The sequence below is a fragment of the Carcharodon carcharias genome, chromosome 21 (assembly GCF_017639515.1).
Source record: "Carcharodon carcharias isolate sCarCar2 chromosome 21, sCarCar2.pri, whole genome shotgun sequence".
Classification (NCBI taxonomy): domain Eukaryota; kingdom Metazoa; phylum Chordata; class Chondrichthyes; order Lamniformes; family Lamnidae; genus Carcharodon; species Carcharodon carcharias.
In genome coordinates, this window is record NC_054487.1 from 14,173,022 (window position 1) to 14,188,293 (window position 15,272).

General features: G+C 43.6%; 1 protein-coding gene across 2 annotated transcripts in view; it reads right to left on the bottom strand.

Annotated features, from left to right (window-relative positions):
• Nucleotides 1–15,272, bottom strand: part of LOC121293100 (V-type proton ATPase 116 kDa subunit a-like) — a 107,499-nt gene that overhangs the window by 73,045 nt on the left and 19,182 nt on the right. For both annotated transcript variants that reach the window (XM_041215731.1, XM_041215730.1), the window contains 2 exons: nt 11,385–11,463; nt 2,513–2,610 (listed from right to left, as the gene is read on the bottom strand). In XM_041215731.1, coding sequence (XP_041071665.1) covers nt 2,513–2,610; nt 11,385–11,400 — 114 coding nt within the window. In that variant the 5' untranslated portion in view covers nt 11,401–11,463. The remainder of the gene's footprint in view (nt 1–2,512; nt 2,611–11,384; nt 11,464–15,272) is intronic.

Below are 15,272 nucleotides of genomic sequence, written 5' to 3' on the forward strand. Positions count from 1 at the left end.
GGGAGGATATATGTGCTGCCATAAGCCAGACTGGAGTCAAACGTTCACAGATGAAATGTGAGAATCTATGGTGTCTCCTCACTGCATGTCATCATCATCCCCCACAAATCTAGCAGCTACGAAGGCCTCCCGACTGCATCCTTCTCACCTGGCCAGTGCAAGGGCCTCATCGCCATCATTGTCGCCCTCGAGGACCTCCTCACCCTCATCACCATTGATGTCATCCTCATCCGAGGAGACTTCCATCTCCTCCTCAGCCAGCTCCTCTCCCCCTTACAACCTGGTGCTGCACAGGACACAGCAGACGATGGTGATGTGTGATAACCTCTGTGGACTATATTGCAGGGCTCCACAAAACCAGTCCAAGCACCAGAACCTCATTTTCAGCATCCCAATGGTCTCCTCCGTTAAGTTGCGAGTTGCAGCACGATCTCGTTATATCTTTGCTCGGCTGCAGTCTGAGGCTGCTGCACGGGTGTCATCAGCCACGTCCTCTGCGGGTAGCCCTTGTCTCCAAGGAGCTAATCCTGCAACCCCTGTGGGCCCTGGAAGACGTCCGGGATCTGTGAATATAGGTGTTGACTGACACCGACCGATAATGTAGGTGTAGGTGTCGTGGAGACTCCCTGGAATCCGTGTGCAGTCCCACAGGATGCGTTTGTGGTGGTTGCGCATTAGCAAATGGAAGCCCTTGCGGTTGACATAGTTAACCTTTTGTTGTGACGGAGATCTGAGTGTCACATGAGTGCAGTCGATGGCACCCTGCACCTGTGGGAAACCCGAAATCTGGGCAAATCCAATCACTCTTGCTTCCTGGCTCTTATGGCCCTGGGCAAAATACACAAAGTTGCGTGCCCTCACAAAGATGGCATCCGTGACCTTATGGATGGATTTGTGGGCGGATGCTTGTGGTATCCCACAGAGGTCACCTCTGGAGCCCTGAAAGGAACCACTGGCATAAAAATTGAGCACCACGGTCACTTGCACAGCCACTGGCAGTGGACGCCCCCCCATGTGCCCCGGCGCCAAATCCTGCAGCAGCTGGGAGATGTTACTGACCAGTTCCCTAGACACACACAGTCTCGGTCACCTACAGGAATGTAAAGTGGTGTCTATTGACCCTGGGTCTAGCTGGGAATTGACCAGCGATGACTTGCTGTGGCTCTTCAGCAGCATGTGCAGGAGCCCCAGCCGTCCCTTCTTCCTGAGGATGCTGCTTCTCCCTCTGCACAACCAGACGCCTCAGACACTCTTCTCTGTTGTCTTCGCTTTCTGTACACCACAAGGAAACAGCTAGTTCATCAGGCTTCATGCTCCTGATGTTATGCTCCTGCAGGATGAAAGAGAGACACATATGGTTTAGCTTGGGTACACTAGAAACCTCACTTGGTCAAGTCTGATGGCCAGAGAGTGCTGGCCACCACTTGGATAGCCTGAGTTTAGTGCACTGCCTGGCTGCCTGAAACCTCACCCACATCCGCCCTGCTCCACCTGACCGATTGGTGGCAGCTTTTCCCACTGGACTGCCTGCAGTGCTCTCAGCTCAGGCACAGGCATTCTCCTAACCCGCACTGCAAGGCTGCACTGTTAGCTTGAACCATGGGGGAGACTGGTCCAAACCTGAATGATGACATTGCAAGGGGCCGTGAGAACCTCCATCAGTGACTGATCCATGGCCAGCTTTCGCAAGGAAATTGTACAACGTGCCCAGTCATCCAATTGTTCTGCAGTCCACTCATTAGCTTGCAGCCTGTGCCCAAGGGGTGAAAAGCTCTGGAGCACTTGGTGGTACTTGCATGCCTCTGAGTTGCTCGAGTAGGTAGATAAGCTAGAGGTCCAACTCCACGCATGTCAACGTGGTTGCATCTGAACTGTCTCAGCTGCAGAGCAATGCTCACTTTATACAAGGTTTCTCCAACGCGTGGCCACTTCCCTCCCCCGCCACGTGCTTGTGCACTACCTTAAACCGCAGGCCAACCCTTGCTCCACCTCCAACATGTCTCAACCACAGGGCAGCCCTTCTCACACCGCACCCCCCCACCCCCTCCAAAAGCACCTCAACCCTGAAGTCAAACAGGCTACCCTCAAGAACACTACACAATGTTACTGTGCACTCACCTCTGGGTTCTCCTCAAAGTGCATCCCGCCAAGCGCACACCTTATACATGCTGTTGTGAAACAAGGTGTGGGCTGACGATCCAGTTGGTTGGGGGGGGGGGGGGGGGGGGGGGGCGGTTTGATTGATTCCGGTAGGCTGGCCTTATAATGATATGCAGATGTATTACAATGAGATTCCCGACATCCAATGGCAGGAAACGTAGCACGCCATTGACGGGCTAAGCAGACAATCGTGAACTGGTTTCACAATGTCATGAAACTGAGTTCTGGCCTTCTTGTCCACTCACACCTCTGAACATGCCTGCCACCAGCAGGCATAGAAAATTCTACCCACTATATCCCCTAGGTTGAACATGCAATGATAATTTGGACTCTACAGGATTTCCTGCCTTACCTCCAGGTCAATCATATCTTTTGGAAGAGGGGCCTGGGGATTCTCTTCATCATCTTGGACAGCAATCTCATCCCTTTCTATTTCAGTCTCCAGAAATCCTACAAATCCAAGTTAATATAAGGTTAAAAAAATAAAGAACAAGTGACGGCTAATGCACTGACTGCAGCAAATCTAAATCCAAACAATATCAATAAGCACAATCAGGAATTTTAGAATTCTCACTTTGGTAAGACAAGATCATGTGCAGCCATTATTGCAAAGCATCCATGATGTTCACTCAACATCTTGTTCTGGGGTAGGTGTGAGGTGGGGAGAACTACATATCTTCAGTTCAAGAGTTTAAGAAAATCCCACATGGATTTCTTAAAGGAGGATTCATATTTAACCAACCTTACTGAATGCTTTGACAAAATAACAGAAAAAGCAGACAAGGATAATATAGTGGATGTGATATACATGGACAATCAGAAGACGCTCAATAAGGTGCCACACAGGAGACTCATGGCAGGATGTGAAATAAGAGGCCAGTCATCAGAAAGAGTTAAAAGATGGTTACAGTGTAGAGTGTACAGAGTGTAAGAGATGAGGGTAATTTCTCAGTCCAACAGAAAATGGAAACTGTTAAACAGCACTTACAACTGGTTAAAATAAGTTTTGTTTTAAATATAAATTAATCATTGGGTTTTTGAAAGAAGCCTGGTCAGAGTCTCTTTTCTTCTGGGTACCAGAGGTATAGATACACAATGCGCCATTTTGGTGAGAAAATTAAACATTTAAATTAATGGTAGGCCTGTGGGGTAGTGGGGCTTGATAATTCACACACTCCTCCCATCCAGTCATAACTAACTTCACAAATTAAATTCAATATACAGATGTGTGAGATGGTTCATTTTGGTAGGAGGAAGGAGATCACTTGTTGGCATTTCTTGGAAATTAAGAAATTAAATTGGTTAGAGGAGCAGAGAGATCTGGAAAACATTTTCCACAACTACCTAAGAGTAGCAACATGAGTTCATAAGACAATAACAATTTCAGACGAAGAATTGCGGTTCATTTTTGGAGGAATGGGATAGCAAAGCAGGGAAAATTTATATGCAACATTGGTTAAACCACACTTGGCATACGGTGTGCAGTTTTGGTTTCCATATTACAAAAAAGATATTGAAACACTGGAAAAATGCAGAAGAAAATTACAAGGATGTTACCAGAATTGAAAGGATGCAACTGTCAGGAAAGATTAAGCAAATTGAGATTCTTTCCTCAGGAAATAGAAGGTGAAGAAATGACCCAATAAAGATCAGAAAATTACACAAGAGTTCCTCAGATAGACGTGAAGAAACAGTTTCTTCACATGGGTGAATAAGAAACAAGGGGCATAAATATAGAATAATCAGCAAGAAAGAACTTAGGAGGAATTTCTTAATACAGAGACTTGGGAACACAAAACTCACAGCCACATGGAACATTGATGTATTTAAGGGGAGGTTTGCTGCATGCAGGAGGGAAAGGGAATAGAGGTATGGGGCCGGTGAAGGATGGAGTGCAGTAGTTAGGGTGGGATGAGGCTCATGTGAAGTACAAACACCAGCATTGACCAGTTGGACTGAATCATCTGTGCTATACATTCCAAAATAATCCATGCAAGAAACTTACTTGAATTTCCACAATGTTTAACCGTCAGGAATCTGTGTCTAAAAGGCAACAATGTTCTTAATTCTATGTACCATTATCTGTGCCATAAGGCACTTTAAATCAGGGTCTGCTACATCCCCTTTCAGCCCTAGCCCTGTATTAACTAATATTCCCTAAGAAAACCTTTTTATTGGCCTTTTATAGATTATTTTGCTTTCCCAATTCTTCTTAGACTTTCTATCCATGTAACTTTTCATTGTTTTTTTTATTTGACTTGACTTTTATTTCTGTTTACTGTTTTTTACTACATTAATGGACGAATTGTGTTAAATAAATTAATTAGTGAGCTGCAGGAATAGATAACCACATTTGAATGTGATGCTGAGGTGATAAGGGGAACTTGTTTCAATAAAGGGCAGGAAGGGGAACTAAAAATTCCTGGCTACAAGGTGTTCAGGAAAGATGGGGAAGGCAGGCAAGGAGGAGTGGTGCCAGTACCGAATAAGGAGGATATGACTGGAGAGTGGATTCCTGCATAGGTCAATGTCAGAATCTATTTGGCTAGAGTTAAAAATTATTCATTTTGGCAGGAAGAATATGGAGAGACAGTACAAAATAAAGGGAGAAACTCTAAAGGAGGTGCAGGAAGAGAGGGAACTCAGTATATATGTACATAAGTCATTGATGGCAGAGCATGTTGAGAGAGCAGTTAATAAAACATATATCTTAGGTTTTATTAATAGGAACATTAAGTGCAAGAGTAAAAAGGTCATGTTGAACTTGTATAAGACACTAGTTAGGCCTCATCCAGTCCAGTTCTAGGTGCCATACTTGAGGAAGGATGTGAAGACATTGGATAGAGTACAGAGGAGATTCACAAAAATGATTCCAGGGATAAAGAACTGTAGCTATGAGGATAGTTTGAAGAGGTTGAGACTGTTTTCCTTGCAGAAAAGAAAGCTGAGAGGAGACTTATTCAAAGTATTCAAGATCCTGAGGGATATGGACAGAATAAATAGTGAGAAACTGTTCCCACTCAAAAAAGCATTAAGAACTAGAGGGCACAGATTCAAAGTAATTGGCAAAAGGAGTAACAGTGATGCGGTGAAAATTTTTTCACCCAGAGGGTGTTTGGAGTCTGGAACAAACTTACTGAAAAGGGTGATGGAGGCAAGTTTGATCAATGTATTCAAAAGGGAATTGGATTGCTACTTGAAGAGAAAGAATGTGCAGGGTTACGGGGATAAGACAGGGGAGTGCTACGAGGTAGAATGTTTTTTCAGAGAGCCAGTGCAGACTTGATGGGCCGAATGGTCTCCTTCTGCACTGTAAGGATTCTGTGACGAAACAACAGACATCCCATTTCTATTGGGTGAATTCTGTAGACCAACAACTACAGGGAAATTACAGAGAGGTGCAAAACTACAGAGCAGTGATAAAGGGGGATTTTAATTATTATAATATAAATAGGGATAGTATAGTGTAAAAGGCAGAGAGGGGGGGAACCATTTCTGAAGTGTTTTCTGAAGAATTTTCTACCTCAGTATGTTTCTGGCACAACGAGGAAGGAAGCATTGCTGAATGTGTCCTGTGGAATGAGCTGAGTCAAGTGGATCAAAGTTTAGTTTAAAAAAACACATTTCTGGAACCATGGTCTCACGGTTTAGGTTACCTATAGAAAAGGACAAGGAGCAATCCAGAGTAAAAGTACCTAGTTGGAGGTGGACCAATTTCAGTACAAGAACACAGATCTGGCCCGGGTAAAGAGGAATCAAAGACTGACAGGAAAAGCTGTAATAGAACAACGGGCAGTTGTTGAATGAGATAGCTTGGGTACAGTTGAGGTATATTCTCATGAGGTGGAAACATAGCACAAGCATAGCCAAAGCTCCCTGATGACAAAAGAGGTAGAGATTAAGATAAAGCAGAAAAAGGAGGTGGGGGTGGTGAGGAAGAAGATACAGTCCCTGCAGATCCTCCCTCCCCTTGGTCTCTCCAGGGCTCCCTCCCTCCCTCCTGAGTGAGTGAGTGAGTGAGTGAGGGGTGGTAGTCCCACTTCTGGTCAATTAAGGCTTGTTGCAGCATTAGGTGGCTACGGGGCCAGGCAGTATCGGTGGGGATGTGTTCTCCCTTGACCCTTCGGATGGCAGGTAGGAAAACTCTGCCATCCTAAAAATTCTGGCCATAGAGGCAGAGGGCAAGGCTGGGGTACCAAAATGAGTACTCGGCATCTATATTGCCAAGGAAGATGATTCTGCTAAAGCCCTGGTGGCACTGGATGGGCTAAAGTTAATAAAGAGAGGAGATGTTAGAAAGGCGGCTGCACTTAAAAGTTGATAAATCACCAGGACCAGATGAGATGTATCCAAGGATACTTCCTTATTTTTTCATGGGATGTAAGCAACACTGACAAGGCCAGCATTCGTTGTACATTCCTAATTGCCCTTGAACTGAGTGGCTTGCTAGGCTATTTCAGAGGGCAGTTAAGGGTCAACCGCATTGCCATGGGTCTGGATTCACACGTAGGCCAGACCAGGTATTTCCTGTCCCACAGGCAGGAAACCAGATGGGATTTTACATCATTACTGAGATGAGCTTTATATTTCAGATTTATGAATTGAATTTAAATTCCACCAGCTGCCGTGGTGGGATTTGAACCCATGTCCCCAGAGCATTAGCCTAGGTATCTGGATTACTAGCCCAGTGACATAACCACATTGCCACTGTCTCCCCTAAGACAAGTAGGAGGAGATTGCAGAGGCACTGGCCATAATCTTCCAATCCTCCTTAGATACAGGGGTAGTGCCAGAGGATTGGAGAACTGAAAATATTAATTTAAAAAAATATTTATTCATGGGATGTGGGCTTCGCTGGCTAGGCCAGCATTTATTGCCCATCCTTAGTTAACTTTGAGAAGGTGGTGGTGAGCTGCCTTCTTGAACCACTGCAGTCCATGTGTTGTAGGTACACCCACAGTGCTGTTAGGGAGGGAGTCCCAGGATTTTGACCCAGTGACAGTGAAGGAACGGTAATATATTTCCAAATCGGGATGGTGAGTGACTTGGAGGGGAACTTCTAGGTGATAGTGCTCCCATTATTAGATGGTAGTGGCCTTGAGTTTGGAAGGCTGGTATCCTTATTCGAAAAATAGTGGAAGGATAAACAACAGCTACAGGCCAGTCAGTTTCACCTCGCTGGTGGGAAAGTTTTTTTAAGAGATGATAATATGGGACAAGATTAACAGTTACATCAATAAGTGTGGATTAATTAAGGGAAGCCAGCACAGATGGTGCTTAACTAACCTGATTGAGATACCAGAGGAGGTTGAGAAGGATATGCTGTTAATAACGCACATGGACTTCCACAAGATATTTGATAAAGTGCCAAATCACAGGTTGGCCAGCAAAGTTGAAACCCAATAAAAAGGGACAGTGGCAGCATGGATACAAAGCTGGCTGAGTGCCAGGAAACAGAGAGTGGTGGTGAAAATAGTAGTTTTTCAGCTTGGAGAAAGATATACAGTGGGGTTTCCTAGGGGTTGGTACAGTACTAAGACCACTGCCTTTCTTGACATATATTAATGACCTAGACTTGGCTTCACAAAATCAAATCTTAAAATTTGGAGATGACAGGAAACTTGGAAATGTTGTGAACTGTGACATAGGCAGGCTGGTGGAATGGGCAGACATGCAGAGAAGTACGAATTCATACATTTTGGTAGGAAGGATGAGGAGAGACAATATAAAATATAAGGTAAAATTGGAAAAGGGTACAGGAACAGACAGACCTGGGGAAATGTGTGCACAAGTCAATGAAGCTGGCAGGGCAGGCTAGGCTGAGAAAGTGGTTAAAAAGGTCACAGCTTCCTGGGGTTCATAGAGACACAGATTACAAAAGCAAGGAGATCATGGTGAAACTTTACAAAATACTGGCTTGGCCTCAACTGGAGTATTCTAGGCACTGCAGTTTAAGAAGGATTAGAAAGAGTGTGGAAAAGATGGAAGATGAATAGCAAAAGAACTAATGGTGACATGAGGAAAATTGTGGGTTTTTTTTTAAACACAACAAATGGTTAGAGTTTTGAATGCACTGGTTGAGTATGTGGTGGAGGTGGATTTAGTTATGACTTTTAAAGGAGAATTGGATCATCACCAGGGCAAGGCCAGGGTTTGAGGCTAACTAATTTGCTCTTACAGAGAACCAGCACAGTCATGGCAGGCTGAATGGTCTACTCCTGGACTGTAACTATTCTAGGATTCTCTAATTCTAAATGATAAAAGATTTTCTTTTGTTACAGATTTAATCTAGCCCCTCCATTCAGCCATGGATTAAAGCGTTTCTCTCTTACTGTAATATACTTGGTTCTTACTTTTTACATCTCCTGTTTCAATCTGCCCTAGTTTCTAATTCCCATATTTTTCTTGCATCTAATCAAATTGGGACAGCTTATTTTGGGTTAAGGGATATCTTATTTTTACACCAAATGTCAAAGCATCACATAGTACTTCTCAGAGAATTTGTTTTAAAGTGCAATGATGGTTGGTGAATCTAACAGTCATTCTAGAACTGCAGGCTGTCAGCTGTGAGATCAGTTTGTTTTTCATGGTTCTGCTTTCAAACAGAATAGGCAGCACAGAACAGGCCATTCGGTTCAACTGGTCTGTGTGGAGTTTATGCTTTACAGCGGCCTCCTCCCTCCTTCATGTACCCTTATCAGCATGCCCCTTTCTCCCTCATGTGCTTTTCTCAGCTTCCCCTTAAATGCATCAATGCTATTCTATTCAACTATCCCATATGGTGCAAGCTTCACCCTAAAGCCGGTCTCTGGGTAAAGATGATTTTCCTGAATTCCTAATTGGATTTATTGGCGAGTGTCTTGCCTTAATGGCCACTAATCTTGGACTCCCTCAAGAGGTAACATCTACGCTACAACGACCCTGTCAAGCCCCTTTATAATTTTAAAACCTCCATTGGTTCATCCCTCAGCCTCTTTTAAAGAAAAGAGCCCCAGCTTTTCCGTCCTTACTCACAGTTATAACCTCTCAGTTCTGGTTTCATCTTCATGAATCTTTTTTTGCATTTTTGCAAGTGCCTCTATATTCATTCTGTAATATTTGGCCCAGTTTTATAACCACTCTGCTTGTCAATTTTATTCCTCTAGAATGAACTTCAGTGCTTTGTTTGCATTTTTTTGCCTTATTAACTTGCATTGCTTTTAATAGTGTGCGTACCCTAGACCTCTCTGCTTCTCTATCCCATATGGGCTCTCATTGTGCTTGGAGGTCTCCTTATATCTCTGCACCTAAATACGCCAGCCCACACTTACTTACACTGAAATTAATTTGCCATGTACACACCCATTCTGTAAAATTATTAGTGTCACTTTGTATTTTGTCAGTCATTCTCTACTTAATGTACTCCCAAATTTGGTGTCATTTGCAAATTTCCAAATTGCAATTCTGAGTCCTGAGACCAAATTGCTCATGCGATTGGTGGAGAACGGTGGTGTCAGCACCAATCCCCATGCAACACTACTTGTCAATTTCAGTCAGTCGGAGCAACTATCTTTATTTCCAAATCCGTTTTCAATTTTGTAACCAGCTTGCTATCCATTCTGCTACTTATCCTCTAACTCCACATGCTTTGACCTTAGTCATGAGTCTACTAAACGGTACCTTATTGAAGGCCTATTGAAAACCCAAGTATTTTATATCTACTGGATTACTCTTGTCTATTGTTTGTTATTTCCTCAAATAAATGAATAAGGTTAGTCAAGCATAAGCTGCCCTTTTGAAACAATGTTGACTATTCCATATATTTTTAGCATCTACGTGTTTCTATTGCATCTTTGAGCATAGGTTATCTTTCCTATCACCAATGTTAAACTAACTTATCTATAGTCCCTGGACTTGTTTCATCTCCCTTTTCAAATAAGGAATAAAATTAGGTTGAGGGAGAAATGTCAGGCAGGGCACCCAGAGATGTCAGTGTTCTTTTTCAGATAACATCCATAGGTTTTAGGATTTAAGATCTCATTGGAAGGACAGTACTTCCCATAAAACAAAACTCCAGTCCTAGGTTGTGCGCTTGGATCATTGAGTAGGATTCCAGGCAGAATTTAATCTGGGTGACTGGGGTCACACCCACCAGTTGGAAAACCAACAGGGGTCCCGCGTCATCTCTGTTGTCAAAGACCCGGCAAAATTAAGTGGCCATCAGGCACTTAACTGACCAGGAGTCAGGACCCCAGGGCTTGGAAATCCTGCACGCTGAAGGTTGCTGGTCAGTCAGAGGCCAGCAGCTCTCCATTGCTGGCAGTGACACTGGGTGTGGTGAATGCTGCCTGTAAAACACCCAGGGAGAGGTCCAGGCTCACCAAGGGATCCAGACTGGAAGTCTGTGAGCCTTCCCATGCTGGGCTTAATCAGGTGGAAATGACAGGGTACCTGACTCGAACCCTGCCACCCAATCAAATGATGCCCCCCCCACCCCACTTAAAAAGCTTCCGAACTCTCCTCCAGGGAAAGTAGTAAATGCTGCCCACAAACTCTCAATTTTGACTCAAGTAAAAATGAGACAAACTAAGCCAAGTCAACTCAGATGCTGAAATCTATGGAGATACCTTGCAGTGATGACTATCTGCAATGTCAGTCGTGTTTGCAAGCTGACTGCATGGGACATGGGACTGAGTCAAACCTTACCCTCAGCACAGCTGAAATGAAGGATTTTCACTTAATTTCTTTTTCCTGAAATTGGATGAAGGAATTTCATACTAATAGATTAATAGGTTCGTTAATATCAAATTCACAGTAAAACTTACAGCCTGACAGAGTTATCCAATCATGCCTTTAATTTTTTAAAACTTGGCTTCAATACAGAGAAATTAATTTCAAATAGACTTCATAAAATTAGATAGGACTTACAGAACAGAAACAGGCCCAACAGGTCTATACTAGCATTTCTGTTCCACGTGAGTCTCATGCCATCCCAAGATTAGCAATATATTTAGGGTAGGGAGCAGGGGGAGGGAGGTGGGTGCAGAGAAGGATTATTTAAAATAGTGTGAAAATGTTCACAAATCTGGGGATTTGATTTGTCACTGTTTTTCACATGCTGTCTACTTGAGTAGAGTACAGATTTAGGAGAGTCTTTACAGGATCACCTCTCCACGATGTTCACTATTTTACACACAAAATAATCTGTATTGATCATTTTCACACAAGTATATATGCGCACTTACGAAGAATTCTCTCCATCACTTCACAACGTCTAATTTCATTCACGAATTTTCGTTGGAATGAGTTGACACTTGCATTTAGCTGTGAAAAAAGAGACACACTAAAGTATTGCTCTCCAATACCACTTGTTGTAAAAATGGAAACTTCTTAACTCCACCATCCTGGTATGTCCTGTGCTCATGAAGCAAGTATTCCAAGCTCTCTTTATTCTAATTATTGGAGTGAGGGATTGTCTTCTGAAGACATGGAGTTTAAAAGAAAACATTTTCACTAAGCATGGAAACGCAAGAAGAAAAAATACTATTCACATATATGCAAATTAAATGGGCAGCTCTCCAAATGGGTCAGTTGACCACACGGACTAGGAAGATGCCAAATCCAATCAATGGTCTATGTGATATGTTGATCTGATCTTAACTGGGACAGCTGTTAGGGGCACTACAATTGCCTTTAGAATTGAACAGCCAGGCCAGGATGCAATAGGGATTGGGGGGAGGGCACAGGCGAGGCAGGGTGGGGTGGGGGTGGAGAGAAAATGGATAGCATTCCAGTTTATCAAATTCTAGAAAGAGCAAATCATGTGGGAACATTGACTGGACAAATAACCAGCCTTCCACACACTGACCCCACAAGAATGAACTGCTTTCACACACTCTAGCTTCACACCGCAAAAATGAAAAACTGGTGGAGATGTTGGTGAGAACTTAATTGTACCCCTGCAAGAGTCAAAGCCTTTCAGGAGGAAAGGCAGAATTGCTGGAGGAAAATTGTGTTCATTGAATGAAAAAGATTCTTGTCCCACGAATTGCATGACATGTCATCACCAAAAATGAGGCACAATGGTTCAGGCCTTCCTCCCAGAAACAACACTAACATCTCTGTCAAAGTGTGGGAGGCTCAGCAAGACTCATTTGCCAATGGCTGTCCCATTCACATTGCAGGGAAACCAAATCAGGCACAAACATAAACAAAGAACACTGACCAAGGCATTATTCAAACAGGGGTTGGCTTATTACATCTGTAAAGATGGGGTAAGTGCCACATACAGTGAAATTTAAACCCATTCACCAACATAGACCCGATCTTGGTTTCTGAAGTTGGTTGCAGCTTCACATACAGAAACTGGAGCAGGATCTGACATGAAGTGATGTCTATCTAATTCACTAGTATTCCAGTATATCACCTCCCTCTCCATTAACTTTATAGTGTTGTTTCTGATACCAAAAACATTGGAGGAAGCCTGTGAAGCAAACAAAATGACAGCAATATCAAGGGAGGCATCAAGGTACCAGGGTAAGGGAGATCACAGCCTGCAAATTATTCTGCAGGCTGAAGGATAAGATACAGAAGCCATGGCTCATGAGAGAACCAATGACATCTGGAGGAATTAGGTTCAAGTCCTGCAGTTAAAGATTAAAAGAGCTAGTGAGGAAGTTAAAAAGCAAGACTTCAAAAATTAATCATCTCTGGTTACTCCCAGTGCCAACCATTAGTGAGAGCAGAAATAGGAGAATACGGAAGGTCAATGGATGACAACAAGCATGGTGCAGGAGGGAGGACTTCAGATTCTTGGAGCAATGAGACCAGTTCTATGATAGGAGGGACCAGTTCAAGATGGGTGGGTTGTACTTGAGCAGAACTAGGACTAATGTTCTTGCAGGCAGGATAACTAGTGCTTTGGGAGAAGGTTTAAAGTTATCGCAATAATGCTGACAGTACCTTTCAACCCATGATCTACATCAGCTAGAAAGGCATAGAGTCAGAGTTTTACAGCACAGAGAGGCCCTTTGGCTCATCGTGTCCACGCTGGTTATCGAATCCCCATCTACTATAAACCCATTTTCCAGCACTTGGCCCGCAGCCTTGATGCTATGATGTTTCAAGTGTTCACCTAAATACTTCTTTAATATTGTGAGGGCTCCCTGCTCTACCACCCTTTCAGGCATGAGTTTCAGATACACCCCCACCCTCTGGGTGAAAAAATATTTCCTCAAATCTCCTCTAGATCTCCTGCCCCATTTCCTTAAATCCATGCTCCCTGGTTATCGACACCTCCTCTAAGGGGAAAAGTTTCCTCCTTTCTACACACCTCATAATTTTGTATACCTCAATCAGGTCCCCCCTCAGCCTTCTCTGCTCGAAGGGAAACAATCCCAGCCTATCTGGTCTCTCTTCATAGCTGAAACGCTCCAACCCAGGCAACATCCAGGTGAATCTCCTCTGCACCCTCTCTAGTGCAATCACATCCTTCCTATGGTAACCAGAACTGCACACAGTACTCCATCTTTGGCTTAAATAAGTATTTAGGTGAACACTTGAAACATCATAGCATACGAGGCAGCTCCATCATAACCTCCTTGCTCTTGTATTCAATGCCTCAACTACTAAAGGCAAGTGTCACATATGCCTTGTTAGCCAACTTATCTTCCTGTCCTGCTGCCTTCAAGCATCTATGGACACACACACCAAGGTCCCTCTAACCCTCTATACTTCCTAGGGTCCTACCATTCATCGTGTACTCCCTTGCCTTGTTAGCCCTCCCAAAATGCATCACCTCACACTTTTCAGGATTAAGTTCCATTTGTCACATTCTGCCCATTTGACCAGCTTGTCTAAATTGTCCTGTAGACTAAGGCTTTCCTCCTCACTATTTACCACACCACCAAGTTTCATGTCTTCTGTGAACTTACTGATCATACCTCCGACATTCACATCTAGATCATTAATGCAGATTACAAATAGCAAAGAACCCAGGACTGAACGCTGCAGTATGCCACTGGACACAGACTTCCAGTCACAACAACAATCTTCAACCATCACCCTCTGCCTCCCGCCACTAAGCCAATTTTGGATCCAATCTGCCAAATTTTCCCCGGATCCCATGGGCTTTTACCTTCTTGACCATTCTCCCATTCAGGACCTTGTCAAAAGCCTTAAGTTGATGTAGACTATATCAACTACACTACCCTCATCTACGCACCTAGTCACCTCCTCGAAAAATTCAATCAAATACACTAGACGTGATCTCCCCTGACAAAACCATGCTGACTATCCTTGCCTCTACAAGTGAAGATTAAATCTGTCCCTCAGAATTTTTTTCAAAAGTTTCCCTACCACTGATGTTAGATTCACTGGCCTATAGTTCCCTGGTTTATCCTACTACCCTTCTTGAATAATGGTACCACAATCACTGTCCGCCAGTCCTCTGACACCTCTCCTGTAACCAGAAAGGATTTGAAAATTAATGTCGGGGCCCCTGCAATCTCCTCCCTTGTCTCCCACATCAGCCTGGGATACATCTCATCTGGGCCTGGGGATTTATCCACTTTTAAGCCCTCTAAAACCACTAATACCTCCTCCCTCTCGATGCTAACTTGTTCAAGTATATCACAGTCCCCCTCCCTGATTTCTATACCTACACCGTCCGTCTCTATAGTGAATACAGATGCAAAGTACTCATTTAAAAACCTCACCTACGTTTTCTGGTTCCTCACACAGACTGCCACTTTGGTCTCTAATGGGCTCTATTCTTTCCCTGGTTATCCTCTTGCACTTAATATACTTATAAAATGCCTGTGGATTTTCTTTTATTTTACCCACCAGTGTTTTTTCATGTCCTCCTAATTTCTTTTTTAAGTAACCCCCTGCACTTTCTATACTCCTCTAGGGCGTCTGCTGTTTTGAGTCCTTGGTATCTACCATTAGCTTCCCTTTTTTTTCCCCCCTTAACCAATCCTGTATAATCCTCAACATCCAAGGTTCTCTGGACTTATTGATCCCACCCTTCACCTTATGGGAACATGACCCAGTGATGTAGGAATCTAAAGCCCTCCCTCCTGCACCAACTCTTCAGCCACACATTCATCTGTTCTATCCACCCATTCCTACAC